At 39.8% G+C, this 12,424-nt stretch overlaps 3 protein-coding genes across 4 annotated transcripts; 2 read left to right on the top strand and 1 right to left on the bottom strand.

Annotated features, from left to right (window-relative positions):
- Positions 1–563: 563 nt before the first annotated feature.
- Positions 564–4,315, top strand: LOC119984117 (protein TRANSPORT INHIBITOR RESPONSE 1-like). Its single transcript, XM_038827916.1, has 3 exons — positions 564–1,336; positions 2,341–2,833; positions 3,075–4,315. Exons 1-3 carry the CDS (start codon positions 873–875, stop codon positions 3,870–3,872), a joined length of 1,755 nt encoding a protein of 584 aa, XP_038683844.1. The 5' UTR covers positions 564–872; the 3' UTR covers positions 3,873–4,315.
- A 2,958-nt stretch (positions 4,316–7,273) lies between these two features.
- Positions 7,274–8,904, top strand: LOC119983345 (CASP-like protein 1E1). Its single transcript, XM_038827020.1, has 2 exons — positions 7,274–7,559; positions 8,410–8,904. Exons 1-2 carry the CDS (start codon positions 7,330–7,332, stop codon positions 8,744–8,746), a joined length of 567 nt encoding a protein of 188 aa, XP_038682948.1. The 5' UTR covers positions 7,274–7,329; the 3' UTR covers positions 8,747–8,904.
- Positions 8,905–9,146: 242 nt separating this feature from the next.
- Positions 9,147–12,354, bottom strand: LOC119983344 (zinc finger protein CONSTANS-LIKE 13-like). 2 transcript variants are annotated; one of them, XM_038827019.1, is made up of 5 exons: positions 11,632–12,354; positions 10,741–10,953; positions 10,166–10,446; positions 9,797–9,900; positions 9,147–9,422 (listed from the first exon to the last, which is right to left on the bottom strand). In XM_038827019.1, the coding sequence occupies exons 1-4, from the start codon at positions 12,205–12,207 to the stop codon at positions 9,810–9,812; spliced, it is 1,161 nt and encodes a 386-aa protein (XP_038682947.1). In that variant the 5' UTR covers positions 12,208–12,354; the 3' UTR covers positions 9,147–9,422; positions 9,797–9,809. The 2 variants fall into 2 exon arrangements, with proteins under 2 accessions (XP_038682947.1, XP_038682946.1); XM_038827018.1 differs by lacking the exon at positions 9,147–9,422 and having other exon boundaries at positions 9,548–9,900; positions 11,632–12,352.
- Between the last annotated feature and the right edge of the window lie 70 nt (positions 12,355–12,424).

The raw sequence follows: 12,424 nt of genomic DNA, 5'->3' as shown, positions 1-12,424 counted from the left end.
TGCCAAGGTTATTGTATTTTTTTGTCCAAATTACTCCATACTTGATTGACAGACATGATTCATGTGAAATCGTTAAGGGTTATAAAAATTTATCAACAAAAAAAATCGAACTGTTAACCGACAAATTCATTGATTAAATTTATGTCAAAAAGCGAAAAAACCTTATTGAAAACCAAAAAAACCGTTATAACAAAAAATAAATCGTTTTCACATTTAGAAATCGTGAATCTTACATGCTCTACATGATACGTATAAAATTGTGTACGTCTATCTCATTAGTTCCAATACTTGAGACATAAGAATTATTGGGATAGTTGGATCAATAAAATCGGTGTTTATTTTTTAACCACTTTCTCTCTCTCTCACCGAGTTTTTGTGTGGTCCCGAAAATATCAGATCCCTCCAGATCAAGCCGTGCAAAGCGAATCATAAGATTCCCTCACCAATACTCCGGTACGCATCATCACACTTTATCAACTCTCCCCGCCTTTGTCCACCCTCATCTGCACGCCAACTTTTCCTATTTCTCCCGATAAAACGATCGCACGCGATATTCTTACACACACCCGTTTTCTGCGGCTACCCTTCATCGCCAACGGATAAGATCACGTCTTCTCACCACATAATTAGATCCAACGGCCAGTATAATCTATCTACACGTGTCGCAATCATATCTGTTAATAATCACAACTCTCCCTGTCTCTCTCTCTCTACAGCAACAATAAGCTCCTGTCAAAGCCAATGGCTTTCCAGATCTAAATTGTCTCAGATTCTCTGTTCTTCGCATTTGCGAGTCTGCAATAGCTCTGCGATACGGTGCCGTTTCCTGAGACCAGAGCGGAGTTTGAGCGAAGAAAGAAGAGGAAGTATAGATGTTGAGAATGGCGAATTCGTTTCCGGAGGAGGTGCTGGAGCATGTGTTCTCGTTTATACAGTCGGACAAGGACAGGAATTCGGTGTCTTTGGTTTGCAAGTCGTGGTACGAGATAGAGAGATGGTGTAGGAGGAGGGTTTTCGTCGGGAACTGCTACTCGGTGAGCCCTGGGATTGTAATCAGGCGATTCCCGGACGTCAGATCGGTTGAGCTTAAGGGGAAGCCGCATTTTGCGGACTTTAATCTGGTGCCGGACGGCTGGGGAGCTTATGTTTATCCATGGATCGCTGCCATGGGCTCCGCGTACCCCTTCCTCGAGGAGATCAGGCTTAAGCGGATGGTGGTCACCGATGAAGCCCTTGAACTCATTGCTAAGTCCTTTAAGAATTTCGAAGTTCTTGTCCTTTCCTCTTGTGAGGGGTTCTCTACTGATGGTCTCGCGGCCATTGCTGCCAATTGCAGGTTTACTTCTTTTTCCCTTGAGGTATCTTAGGTTGGGGAGGAAATGGTTGAGCTGAAGTTTGAATATTTTTGTTTCGATTTTGAAATGCCAAGTTAGTTTCGATTTCAAAGTATGAATTTTTAGTCCGGAAACATTAATTTTTGCCCTTCAGCTGAAAGGTCACATTTTTTTTAGGGATTTCAATTCTTTGTGCCTTTCTTCAAATTGTTTCTTTGCTTCCAATTTATTGTTTTTTTTCCTCCTCTTCTCTGATCATTCTGCTTATTTCTTCCAAACCTCAATCATCAAGCAAGTCCACTTCTTGCAAGTGTGATTTGGACTCTTGTTGACTTGATTGGTTTGCTTTATCTCAATTAACTTCTATATGTTGCGAAATGACAACCCATTGATCTGAACTTTTTAATTTGTTTTTGTTGGAATCTTTCTGCTTTCTTTCTTTTAGATCTGGGGTATATTTGTTCACATGGCAGCTAAAGCGCAAAATCTAGTCAACATTACTTTGCTGGCCTTTTTCTACGGCTACTTTCTTTACTATGGAGGAATACGATTGATTGGTCTTTGTTCACGTCTCGACCATTGTGGTTTTCTACTGGAATCATCATCTAGATTAGATTCTCTTTTCCTTCCTATTCATTGGTTGTAAAGAAAAATAAACAATCCCATTTATTTTGCTTTAGGCAATGATTTTCATACCAATTTGTTAGTTCAAGAATATTTTGGTTTAGTTTTTAGCATTCTATTTAGGATTTACAAGTAAGTGGGATGATCTTTTGTCTGGACATGAGGTCGGATTTCTTGGAGTGGAATTTTTTGTTCTTAATGTGTTAAAGGTGGGTGACTTAACAGAAAATAGAAGTAACTTCTGAGAATGAATTCAGTCTTATGATATTAACACTCAGATGTTTTTTGATCGTTACATTTCAGTTGGGTGGTTTCAGTAGAACTAGTACTATTTTGCTAGGTTTATGTTAAATAGTGTGCTAATTGAGCCCGTCGCTAGCAGGAATTTGAGAGAGTTGGACTTGCGAGAGAGTGAGGTGGATGATCTTAGTGGCCATTGGTTGAGCCATTTTCCCGATACATTCACGTCACTGGTGTCTCTTAACATTTCGTGTTTAGGCTCTGAGGTAAACTTCTCAGCCTTAGAGCGACTGGTTGGTCGGTGCCCCAACTTGAAGACCCTCAGGCTCAATCGAGCAGTGCCACTAGAGAAGCTCTCCAGCTTGCTTACACGTGCTCCTCGGCTGGTTGAATTTGGCACAGGTGCATGCTCAGCTGAGGTGCGGTCTGATGATTTTTCTAACCTGGCAGGGTCTTTCTCTAACTGCAAGGAATTAAAGAGCCTGTCTGGGTTTTGGGATGTTCTCCCTACTTACCTTCCGGCTTTTTATCCTGTTTGCTCTGATCTCACATCCTTGAATTTGAGCTACGCCACAATTCATAGTCCTGATCTTATCAAGCTCATTAGCCAATGTCCGAGTTTGCAGCGCCTTTGGGTAAGTCGGTCATTCTTATATTCAACTGAAAAATTCCTTTAATTTTAGAGTGGCACATTATCTGTGCAAATGTTGTACTCCCGAGAACAGGAATAAAGCATTGTCTCATGACTTGCTATATATGTTATATCCGTTTTGTTCAGATATATTTTCCATTAGGAAAAACAAGTCTGTGTTCTCGAAATTGCAAATGCTAGTCTCTTCCTGTTACTCGTTCTATACTTAAGTTCCATTCATACAGGTGCTCGACTACATTGAAGATGCTGGACTTGAGGCTGTTGCAGCATGTTGCAAGGACCTACGTGAACTGCGTGTGTTCCCTTCAGACCCGTTTGTTGATGTCCCAAATGTATCCTTGACGGAACAGGGCCTTGTATCCATTTCCTTTGGCTGCACCAAGCTCGAGTCAGTTCTATACTTCTGCCGCCGAATGAGTAATAGTGCATTGGTTACCATTGCCAGAAACCGTCCAAACTTTATACGTTTTCGTCTTTGTATTATTGAACCACATACACCAGATTACCTAACGCTTGAGCCGCTTGATGTGGGTTTTGGTGCTATTGTTGAGCACTGCAAGGATCTCCGGCGTCTTTCCCTCTCAGGTCTTCTTACTGATCGTGTGTTCGAGTATATTGGGACATATGCTAAAAAGCTGGAAATGCTGTCTGTGGCCTTTGCTGGAGATAGTGATTTGGGACTCCACCATGTGTTGTCTGGATGTGAAAGCCTCCGAAAACTAGAGATAAGGGACTGTCCATTTGGTGACAAGGCCTTATTGGCCAATGCTGGAAAGCTGGAGACAATGCGATCCCTTTGGATGTCATCGTGCTCAGTAAGTTTCGGAGCATGTAAGTTCCTAGGTCAAAAGATGCCTAGGCTTAATGTTGAAGTTATTGACGAGAGGGGACCTCCAGATTCAAGACCTGAAAGCTGTCCTGTAGAGAAGCTTTATATTTATAGGACTGTTACTGGGCCGAGGTTAGACATGCCCGATTTTGTTTGGATGATGGATGAAGATTCTGCATCGAGGCTCTCTTGACAGATCTTTCAGTTGCTGAAGCGCACTTGCATCTTTCCCCACTGGAACAGAAATGGATATATCAGGTATATGCTCCTTATGCTACTCATTGTTTGACATTTAATTTATGTAGCTTGATACTATATCGAGGTCCTGATTGGAACGGGTACGTGGTATGGAGGAGGGGGTATACAGAGATTCAAGAGCTCAATTGCCATTTCTTTTACACTTGGCTGAGCTATGGGATATCATTACTCGATTAATAAAGCAATGGAAATTCTTATTCCTTACCGACGTTGAGCTGTAACTAATTCATAGCATAGCCACCATGTACACTATTTGCAGATTTTTGCACCTTTATGCACTTTCTTAAAAACCTCCACGGAAGCTTGTTTTTTTTGGACTTGATTGTCATTATATTTTTATCCTATGTTGATGAATAAGATATTCTCATATTCAGCAAAGTAGTTGCCTTGTGCTCTTGGTTTAAGCCAATATCATACTTAAGTTATGGAAAGGTTTCGTTTGGTTTATATGTAGAATTATTGCAGTGTTCATTTATGGAATGTGGATCTAATGTTGAATTTATCTGCCATGTTGGTTTGGTTTTAACCTTGAAATCAAAACACCCATTACACTTATATGGGTTTTTCCCCCTCCCTTTATCCTCATAATGGTGGTGATTGTAGGACCCTAAATCCTTATCTGGCCTAGTGCGGAGGCCTGTATCAAAATAAGAACAGACCTGTGCATCGACTTGCAGTAATATTTTTTTGAAGATTCAACCGGTTGGTCCGAAATTCTCAGTAGTCTGTATGATTGAAATGTTATATTTAAAATTATTAAAAGTAAGAAAGATTAAACTGTGAAAATTGTAGGAGGAATCTAGTGGCTTTATGGACTTTTTCTAGCTGCTTAAAAATTAGAATGTCCTTTTACTTGCTAACCTTTCCCCTCCCAATCTTTAGAAGAAAAAAAAAGTTGGTGGTTTTGCTTTGCTTTGCTAATGATTATCACTGTTAGGTAGCTGGGTTTCTTTGTTGACAAATTGCCATTCTCAATGATTAATAGAAAGTACTTATCCATCTAGCTGGACCTCTACTTTAGAATCATACAAGATTAACAGATATCAAGAACCTAAACAGAGTGCTCTGTTTTAGCATTCGTTGTGGAGAAATTCAAAGCCTAATAAGAAGACCCCGCAACTTTTATGGACAAGTTGAGATTTAGGTCGAAACTCAATGCGGGGTGATAATCACACACTTGGGCTAAGTATCTTGAGACTTGAACTCGTGATTTTTCACTCTTATATTAAGAGTTATTGCGATTAAGAATCGCTTCTAACAGGTACTGACTTTGTTTTTGGGTTAATTTAGGAGCCTCGACTGGTGTGCCACGTGATAGATTCGATGGACATTGGAGGAGGGGTGACTGCCTTTGACAACTTTTTTGCTAATTCTGCGCTCTCTTTTTTCCTCACCCGAACCTGAAAACCCAACCACTTTTTCACTCTTTGAATACCAGATGGGCTCTTATGAACCACAGAGATTATATAAAAGCAAACATGATCATTGATCAAAGGAACCTATAGATTTTCAGAAGATAGTCAACAAAACAGAGAAGAAAAGGAAGCATGACAGGACGACAGACAGACAGCCAGACAACAACGTATCACTGACACCCTCCAGTCCCCACCACACAAAGAAGAGAATGTGATTGAATATATATATATATATATATAGAATAATTCTCCTCTGTGAATCAAAAGTGTGAATCAACTTTGTGAATCTACTTTTCAATCATAGATATGATGGGTCTCACATAAAATTTATGATCCCCACTTTTGTTTTGTTTTACATGTATATATGTGTGTGTGATGACAATGTGTGGATGATATCAGCCAATCTGAGCAATTTTTTGTTTCTATCCTCACCTCTCCCCCACAGCAAAAGGTAATGGAAAGGATGGGATTTCGCCTATTAATGGGGTAAGCTTGAAGGGCAAATTCAAGGTGTATAGATTAGATGGATTCCTGGATGATGGTCCTATCTACTCATTTAAATGGAAAAAAAAAAAAAGGTCCACAATGTGTGTTGGTCCATGGGCTAGCCCATACACATCCCTCAATCCTGTCTTGCCTTGCAAATTTGTGTTGGATTCCCTTATAAGTTTTTTCGTACATTGATATGTGTCTAAATTCAGATCTTTTTTTTTTTTAATGGTAATCAACAATGATATTGTACAAGTTTATCATTTGAACATTAGATAATGTTGTAAATCCAACACCCTCATACAACCAATTATATTGTCTACTTTGGATTGTTAGATTTTCGTGGATACATTTGGGTGCACAATGGATAATTCGGTTCTCATGAATACATCGGATTCTTATGACTTTGTTTCTCCCTAACTAGTAAGTGGGTCAAGACCCAACTCACTTAACTAAGAAAAAAAGCCTAGAAGATGTTAATGGGTGGGAGGTGGGTTTAGCCCTTATCCACACATCAACAATCGATGTGAGACTTCTTTACAAATATGGATCTAAACTCGACCCGTCAGGCTCGCGTGCATATGGGCCTGAACTTCAGGTTTTTTTTTTGTTGTGATACTACAGTACTGTGGGCCTGAACTCTAGTTTCCAGACGTAACATGCCGCCGTCCATTAAAGAGGTTGAGAAGAACAGAAAACGAAAGTGGTTTACTACAAACGAGTTGGGCCCAATGTTTTAAAAGCTGGGCCACATACAGATTTGAAAAATAATTTGGTTAGCGGTTCATTAGTCTAATCATGCTTTAATTATCAACCAAATGGGTTGCCATTATCATGATATAATTATTTTTTTTTTCATTTTTCCAAAATAAATCAACCCATCAAATACCAATTTTAGCAAAAATCCATAACCATAATATGAGTATCTTTGATCAGAATAGAATAACTCCGCAATTCGAAAGACTCTCAAATTTGTATATAACGGGTGCACAAATAATCTGGCGCAACGAGCGACACCCTCATATTTAATTGTCACAATTGAGTTTGGAACCCTAAGTAGATTGACTGGTGGTGATAATCCAAAGGAAAATGGGGATGATGTCAAGCCATCATGCCCCTAGACGATACATGTGCCATAATGGACGGGATAAAGGGCATGCGATCTCGCGACGATGAGCTAACTCCAAAAACCCATCCTCAATTCGAATTGCAAGCGAGTTAAGGTGACACACCTAAATTCCTTTCATCAAAGCACATACAAAATTTTGGCTTCATTATTGGAGTGACTTTTCCATGTATTGAATGCAATCCCAACTTGAATATCCCATCTACAACTACTCTGGTTAGATATTAAATTATTACTAGCATTAAATACACTTGCCACTGATGCCATTCATACAATCTACCCAGCTCTCTGTTACTTTCTTGTATTTCTTCTTCTTCTTCTTCTTCATACACACAAACCCTAAAACCAGAGCGGAAAGAAGAATGGATGTAGTGAAAGATGTGAAGAATATGGTTAAGGATGAGAGTCCAAGGAGAGGAAGAAGTAGAGCTGATTTCGCAGTACGTGTACTGGGGTTTGTAGTAACATTGGTTGGGGCAGTTCTGGTTGGGATTGACAAGGAGACCACAACTGTTTCAGTCAGACTTGTAGAAACCTTGCCTCCCCTGCATGTCTCTGTTACTGCTAAGTGGCATTACATGTCTGCTTTTGTGTAAGTTCCTCCTCCTATACCTTCTTCCTCCTTTCGTTCTTTTAATTTCATCTGCATATCCATGGAGAGTCTTAGAACTTGTATGATTCATGAAAAGCTCTATGTTATTGGGATCATTTGGTGATAGCCTAGTCGGTTTTCTCTCCAGACTCGGCGTTTACGGTGTCCGAGATCGGGACCAATCAACTGGGATATTTTTATGTGGAATATTGGTTCCATTGACTTGTCCCACTTCTATGTTACTGAGAATCAGTTGACGATACCCTGGTTGGTTATCTCTTTGAACTTATGGCCTATGGTTTTCGAGGTCAGTATTCTCATGGAATACGCCGATTCAGCTGTTCAAAGGGCATATTGGTTTGGGTGGTTCCTTGGATACCAAAAAAAAAAAAAACTCTTAGTTATTTGGAGCCAAACCATTTTTTCTCATGGAAGTGTATTTTGATAATCTAAAGTCCCATGAATTTCAATAAATCTGCAACTTTTTTAGTAACTCATGAATACATGTTTAGATTTTAGGTAACTTACCTATTCATTTGATATGTATGGAGATGCCAAGATAGGAAGGGCAGGATTGCATAAAAATGCTCAGTAAGTAAAACAAGGAATAGCTTGGGATTTGGGCCCTTAGCAATTCCCCGGAGTCTGAAATTTGCATTCAACAGTTCGGACAGTAGAAGTGTTTCCACGTCACTCTGTCAGATTTTTTCTACACTATATCGCTCTGTTAGATTATTTATGCACCATTAGATACGAATTTGAGGGTATCTTTCGTGTCAGTCCATACTTATTTTCTACATTTAATAGTCTCCCATAACCAGAACACAAAAATTATTGTTTGAATTTTCAGGTACCTGATGGTGTCAAATGCAATAGCATGTTCATATGCAGCAGCTTCATTGGCATACTCAAGCATTAACAAGAACAAAATCAATGCATTTGCCCTAATCATCCTAGATTTGATCATAACATCAATGATGTTCTCCGCCGTTGGAGCTGCCATCGGTGTTGGACTCATCGGCCGGTCGGGGAATTCCCACGTAAAGTGGAACAAAGTCTGCTATGTGTTTGGTTCTTTCTGTCATCAAATGACTGCTGCAATCGTCATGTCTCTGCTTGGATGCTTTGCCTTTCTTGGCTTGGTGCTTCTTTCTCTATTGAAGCTCTATAAGACTTCATCAGCTTAGATTAGACTACCATTAATGGTAACTAGTTTGGACTTATTTCATTGTGGTAGCTACTAAGTGTGTAATATTGCTGGAGTTGTTCTCCAAATAGTATCCAACTATGGGACTAAATTCGGGCCTTCGGGTTCACGAGTATAAAAGTTTATCATTTAACGACAGAGTAAGTTGGGATAAAATTCAGCGGGTGGCCACAAAGGTGCATCCAATTCCCTTTCACTGCAAACACTCGAGTCAAAACAAACCACTCAAAGCGATAATAACCGGAACAATGATGATGCAGAACAATATCACAGCTAGAACACGAGGACTGCTCGTCCTGGTAGTAGCTCAAATTTTCTTATTTTCATCATCTAAGAAGTATAGAGAGATTTGGACACCATATATACATCTCTATGCAGGGTGAATAAACCAAATCTTGATCTAGCTTACACTGCTCTACACATCATTATTCCAAATATCAGTACAAAGTGAAGAGAAACCAAACACAATGACCAGTTTCTACATTTGCCAAAAAGTTGATCATATGTGAGCTTAATGCTGCAAAAATAAACAACCAATTCACCCGAACCCACGAACGCAGCTTGTAGATTTGAGGACTGCACATCACCAGCTCAATTACCCAATTCGAGCTGTTTCCTAAGTCGAAGCTGCCAAATAGATACGCCATGCTCGTCTGCTGTTATTTTTTCACAATAATGGGGTCAGTTTACAAGCTAAAAGTGGATTTAAGGATGGTGTGGTATCAAAACAGCATGGATGTGTGTAGGTCTCATCTTACATAAAGTAGGTGTGTTCTTGCAATGCAAGGTAATCAATTGATAGAGTCAAATATGCAAACCCAATTTTTCATGCATATGCAATGTTCATATCAAATCCAGTGTACAAGACTTTCACAGTGCAGGAGGGATCCCAAGAAGACAAGTATGCAGTTTTAGCCTGTCTATCACAAAGACGTTGTTTCCAAAAATTTGAACCCGTAACCCTTAAGATTTAGTTGGGGTGGTGTCACTTGTCAATGGATGGAAAAGGTTACATGGCACAACTCCATACCAGCACTCAGTACTCAGTGATCTGTCTTAGCAAAACGTCCTTTGATTCTCATTCTGCTTTCTGCCCGAGCCTTCCTTGACTCATACCTAATGTGCTTGTCGTACCTGTTGTTCTCCCAACAAAAAAGAAAAAAACAGATTAAGAATGAAGTACAACCATGAGGCAAAGGAGACGGTTTACATGACATCACAAAACTATACTTAGTGCTGATAACATGCCTGACTGGTGCTCACTATATATTATCAACTTTATTCAAATAACATGCAACCAGTTAGACAAGTTCCACGCCAACCTAATATTTGAGATTTATGCACCTGTCTGGCTAAAAAAAAACAGATTCGAGAAACATTGGCGAAGATGATGTAATACCTCCTTGTTTTCTTCTTCTCCTTGTATCGTGAGATTGCAGTCTCTCTCTCCTGGCTATTCAACTCGCACGGTGCAAATTTTGGGAAATTTGACACGGTCTCAGTAGGAATTGAATCAGGTGGTTGTCCCTCGTGAGTATTGCTAGTGTGACTTCCATTGCCCCCATCCGAATACTTCTCAGGAACCGCATGATTTTCCTCAAAATGGTTTCCTACTACTGTAGAAGAAAAGAAACCCGGTGCACCCTCACCACTGTCACTCAACCACTGAAGCACATTATCCTGCACTAGAGAAAAATGCATTATCCCTTTGATTTCAGTGATGAAACATATTACACGTAAAATGAAGGAAACAAAAACAAGTTAAATATGCCAATTCTGAATGAATAGCTGCAGGTTCAACCTAATAAATAAATTTAGAAAAACAGAAAAAATAATGATCTGTCCAAGCGACAGATGCATTACTTCCAGTCTAATTATAAGCAGGTAAATGGTTTATAAGCCCTCAATACCCCGAGAAAAATAGTCCCCACACATATATTTCAAATTAGTGAAAACCACTGACGAGAAGGTTACCTCGCAAGTAGGAAATGAAATTGGCTGTGCATCAGGTTTCTGGTCTCTGTGTGTCTCTCCATGGTGCTGAATTTGTCCAGTCTCCAGTGACAGAAATCCTCTAATCGGCCCAACATCTACACTAGTGAAATTGAAATTGGGTTCCAACTTCACCAGTTCACGAAGCTGACGAAGTATTTCTTCCTTTTCTTTCCCACAAGCAGCATTACGATTCTGATTCAAGAACAATAACCTGAAGTAAGTCAAAATTATAGTAGTCTAAGGAAAATCTTCACAAGTATTTAACAGTTAAGACCCCGTTTCAATTATGAAACCCTCCAAGTCTCCAACACATTTGAGATAAAAAGCTGTAAAACAGTTCAAAATATGTAGAATAATATATATCGTATTAAGAAGGGCTTTGAAAAGAACATGAATATTCACTTTTAAAAAGACAATTCATGAAAAATGGCCAAAAAGCTTTCATTTCATAGTATTATACACAACAATACAGCAAACTCCCCATCAATCCTTGTTAGAAGTTTTGATCTCAATAAGTTGACGCAGTAGCCAAAAACTCCACTGAAAAAAGCAGTATTGAACTTTGGGAAGCAAGAATGCATGATCTTAGCAACGAATAAAATATAAGAGGGGAAGAAAAAGCCAAGCTGAAGTCCGAATAAAATACGGTTTTCTTCCCCTTTTTGTTTAGGTTAAACAGTCCTCAAAACCAATACAAAAAGCATCTGAAGTCTGAACATAAGGAACCAATTACCTCACTTGAATTCTACAGTTGGCCAAATCAAAATTACTGTAATGATTTCTTACTATTCTCTTTCCACCACTTTCTCGACAACCAAATAAAAAATCCCAAATCATAAAAGGAACAGAAAGAAACAAATTACTACTTGCCTTTGGTAGAGGAGGAACATCCATAGCCTGAAAATCATGGCCCGAACCACTAGAAGCTATCATATCATCAATACCAACAGCAGGGGCATCCCACATCAAGAAATCCAGATACCCATCAACCCCTAACCCACCACAATCACTATCTTCATCCAAAGATAGAGCCTTTCCACCAACATCATCGAACCCAAAAATCCCTACAAATTCAGTCGCACTCGGACACCCAGTGAACCCCTCAATCGGCCTCCGATTATGCAAGGACGATAAAGACAATCCGTGGCGGTCCCAGTCGCAGTTTTGGCACAGAACAGAGTGCTCCGTTTCACAGAAGATCGAAGCAGGGGACGAGCAACAAGACTCACAGAGCTGCGAGCGAGAGTGCTTTGAGAAGAGCCGGTTTGTGGAGTGGACCTCGCGGTCGCAGGAGAAACAGAGCTTCGCCGAATCAGCTCGGCAGTATAGAAGAGCCGTAGAGTGGTTGCAGTAATCGCAGAGACGGTTCTGTTCTTGCTCTTGCTGTTGTTGATTTTGGGGTTCCATGGATTGAATTGTTGCTGTTGTTGTTGGTGAACCAATCATTTTGAATAGTATCTTCTTTATCAATGCCTTGGATTACCGTTTCTTTGTGGGTACGCATTCAAATCCCAGTAGGAACAAAAAAACCAGGACAGCTTGTTCACAAAATAGGATCTAAAGCATGCATATGGACAAAATTGTTATCAGTTTCTAGCACCTTCTTAGGCACCCCATTTAGCTCCACCCTTATGTCCACCCCATCAAATACCGTTGGATCTAA

Source organism: Tripterygium wilfordii, chromosome 18 (assembly GCF_013401445.1).
Source record: "Tripterygium wilfordii isolate XIE 37 chromosome 18, ASM1340144v1, whole genome shotgun sequence".
Classification (NCBI taxonomy): Eukaryota; Viridiplantae; Streptophyta; class Magnoliopsida; order Celastrales; family Celastraceae; genus Tripterygium; species Tripterygium wilfordii.
Note: the sequence above shows the minus strand (reverse complement) of the source record. Positions and strands in the feature narration are given on the sequence as shown.